At 40.1% G+C, this 3,479-nt stretch overlaps 1 protein-coding gene across 3 annotated transcripts; it reads left to right on the top strand.

The window, feature by feature from the left end:
- The first annotated feature begins 688 nt into the window (after positions 1-688).
- Positions 689-2,982, top strand: LOC137018588 (small integral membrane protein 32-like). 3 transcript variants are annotated; one of them, XM_067383271.1, is made up of 2 exons: positions 689-904; positions 2,505-2,982. In XM_067383271.1, exon 2 carries the CDS (start codon positions 2,530-2,532, stop codon positions 2,851-2,853), a length of 324 nt encoding a protein of 107 aa, XP_067239372.1. In that variant the 5' UTR covers positions 689-904; positions 2,505-2,529; the 3' UTR covers positions 2,854-2,982. The 3 variants fall into 3 exon arrangements, with proteins under 3 accessions (XP_067239372.1, XP_067239381.1, XP_067239362.1); XM_067383280.1 differs by having other exon boundaries at positions 689-1,141; XM_067383261.1 differs by having other exon boundaries at positions 689-1,236.
- The last annotated feature ends 497 nt before the right edge of the window (positions 2,983-3,479 follow it).

Here is a 3,479-nt window from a genome sequence, read left to right as displayed (position 1 = left end):
GTCACCCAACCAATGTGACTTTGTCCTCATCGCACCGTTCATTGCCCCCAATGTGTGCGAAGCTAATTCAAGACAGGTGCTCATGAATATTGATGAGCTGTTTAACCTCTGAGCTGTGATATGATGTTCTTCAGTGGTGATTACCACAAGAAGGGCGTGTCCTCAAACTCATATGAATATTAATAAGCTTCAACACTAAACAATGACCTGCAACTTCATTGAGAGGTTACTTGAACATCACATTTAGCAGGGCTAAGTTCTAAAGAAAACTTGTATGAATGGGTCAGTTAGATTAGTTACAGAGATTATCCCAAACTTGGCACATTATGCATGCCAGGTTTATTATTTGTTGAGGAGAAAAGGCAATCTTTAGCAATACGTCTAGCACAACATAGCCTAATGCATGAGAAGGATTAATTTTGCAGCAACTACATTTCTGGGACAATAACACTAACACATATTTGATATTCCAACATGCGATATTACGCACAATTCTGAGCAAGAACGAACTCATCATGACATCAGCAGCTCAAACGGTCCCTTTAAATGTCTGGTTCAGCTGATAGGCTGCATGTTTCTCTCTCTCTCTCTCCCTGTAAAACCTCTCCGAGACATTCCGCACCCTCCTGAAACTCTTCCACTCACTTTGTCTCAAATTGAAGAGTCTGTCTGAGGAGAGAGAGGGAGGGAGATTTACGCGTCTCCATCTCCATTGCGCACAGAGAACTGCTCGTTTATCTTTCGTTTCTATGTTTCTTTAATTTGTTCACTTCCTCTCCAGCCGAACCGGATCGATCGCCCCCAGTCACCGGAGGTCGGGGATGACGGATGCGCTTGTGGAGAGCCACTTTCCCTGGATATAAACATGCGACGGGAGCTTGGTTAGACCAAACCATGGAAACAGGTGTGAAATGAGTGGTTATTTGTGTGCAAGGATATACTGAGACCCGTTTTGCGCTGTTACTGCGCTTCACTGCGCGTTTATTGCGACGTTTGGAGAGATTTGGATCCGTCGGTGTGATTGGAGAGGTCCTCTCTCTCCGGTAGCGCAAGAATCTATGGGAAATCACATTGCGGGACATGGATAGACAGTTTGAGCCATCTGTGGATGTAGTGCCGATGATCAGAGCCCCTGTCTGAGGTGTGTTGGAGGTCTGGTGGTCTTGGGGAGTTTGTGGTATGCGAACGCAACGACGCGCCGCGTCCTCCTCGCCTTCTGTCCGGGGCGCACAGACAGTGAGTGGAGCCCTCGTAAATAACGCGCAACGCTTATCTTATCTTAATACTTATATCTACGGTGTTTTTTTTTATTTACTTTTACTATTTTTTATTGCATTAAAATATGGTTTTGAAAAGCCTGTATTTTCAAAGTTACATGTAGAGGACACCGGGGTAAGTTGTCACATGTTTTATTCCAGCCTATTTTTCAGTTCAGGTTTATTTTTATGAAAGTCCCTTACTGTGCAGACACAAAAATGAATGTCTTGAGGACTGTTATACACCGTTATTGCCCTGGATAAAAGATACAGTTCATTGAACATACGTTGAACATGACGGGGCATGTTGTCACAATGTGTTTGACACTGGTTTGAGAAGAAATATGAAATGCTATCTGAAATAACAAAAAAGCAAATTGTGAATTAATTAAATGGCTTTCAGCAATGGAACAATTAGGCCTATAAAGTAAATTCATGAAAGAGCAACACTACATAAATAAACAAAACATTGTTTTGGCCAGTGGAAAGTACTGTACAAATTTACAACACTAAACCACGTGACAACTTGCCTTTCATGTAAAGTACTTATAATGAGAACACATTGAACACTATCTACCTTTATTATGTAGTGACTTTTGTGTTTATTTATGTCAATATGACTTTAATGTGTTCACTTGTTAGCCAACAAATATAATAAACATATGAAGAGTTCCATTCCAAGTGCCACCTGAAAATGATTTCTAAAATTATAATTTTTATCAGATTCCTATGTTTATGGTCAGTTTTTTTTTTTTTTTTTTTCTTTTCACTTTAATGGCAATGACTTATTTTTTGCCATTAAAGTGATGTTACTGAACCTAAACATAGGAGCCTGATAAAAATGCTCATTTTAGAAAAAATTTCAGATGGCACTTAGAGGCTTTTGCAGCTGAAGGCTTCATATGTTGATATTAGGTTTAAGTTTAGAGAATAAGATTCACCAAAAAATAAATAAAAAATAAAAAACACTAAGGAAACCCACCAAACAAACCACTGCTAAAGGAAAGAAGCATTTGTAAAATTTGACTTTTGACTCCAAACCTAAGATAAAGACTTTGTGACAATTAGCACCTGTGTCCCTTATACATAATATAATGCAATAATAATCTACATCTCATATACATAAGAAATATAAATTCAACACTTGTATAAAACAGCTTGATGTTTAGTCAATTAGAATGCTTATATACTGTGACTGCTGCTTACTAGTATAAACATCCATATCTGGTGTTTATTTGTCTGTTGCAGTCTAACAGTGTCCGCTAGATTCATCATGCTGAGGCAGGTGCTGTTGAACTCCACGGCAGCGGCGCGAGACTTCGACCTGATGACCAACACGCACACGTCGGCACCGATGAACGTGTCCCACGTGCCCGTGAGCGTGTCGGCCCTCTTGAAGCCCACGGGCCGCGGGAGCGCGCTCCGAGAGGGCGAGCCCGACAAACCTGACCTGGCCACGTACGTGGTGATGTGTCTGGTGCTTTTCCTGCTGGTCCTTCTCATCGTGTTCTTCATCAACTGTCAGCTGAGGAACTCTTTCTTTGCATCCATGCCTTACGACCGCTCACTGCGAGAGGCCCGTAGCTCCTACAAATGATCATTTTGAGCCCGAAATGATTGGATCGTGCCATTGGATCATAGGATGCAAAGCGATGTGGATAATGTAGATTGAAGATGAACTCATTGATCTGTCTGTATATAATGACTGTTTTGTACTTCTGCACGGCCTTTTCTGTCCATATAGGGTTTATCACAAATTATGTGCGTTGTGTAAGACAGATTATTTTCTTGTACGGTGTTAAAACATGATTAAATCTCACATTCATGACCATCTGTGTCTGGAAAATGTGTAAAAAGCCCTGCTGATATTGATCACAGGATGTGGTTGTGATGAGAAGAAGCAAATAAAGCTTAAAGAGGTAATATTTACCTCAAATGAAAATTCTGTCATTAATTACTCACACTTATGTCGTTCCAAACCCGTAAGACTTTTGTTCATCTTCAAAACACACAATGAAGATTTTTTTAATGAACTCTGAGTGATTTCTGTCCCTCCATAGACAGCTACACTCTGACGCTTCAAAAAGTTCAAAAAGAGATCATAAAATGAATCCATTTGAATTGAGCGGTTTAGTCCAAATTTTCTGATGAGACGCGATCACTTTATATGATGAACAGATTTAATTTAGGCTTTTATTCACATATAAACATTGATCAGCAAAC

This window comes from Chanodichthys erythropterus, chromosome 1 (genome assembly GCF_024489055.1).
Source record: "Chanodichthys erythropterus isolate Z2021 chromosome 1, ASM2448905v1, whole genome shotgun sequence".
NCBI classification, from domain to species: domain Eukaryota; kingdom Metazoa; phylum Chordata; class Actinopteri; order Cypriniformes; family Xenocyprididae; genus Chanodichthys; species Chanodichthys erythropterus.
The sequence above is the reverse complement of the archived record's forward strand: the minus strand, read 5'-3'. Positions and strand labels throughout refer to the sequence as shown.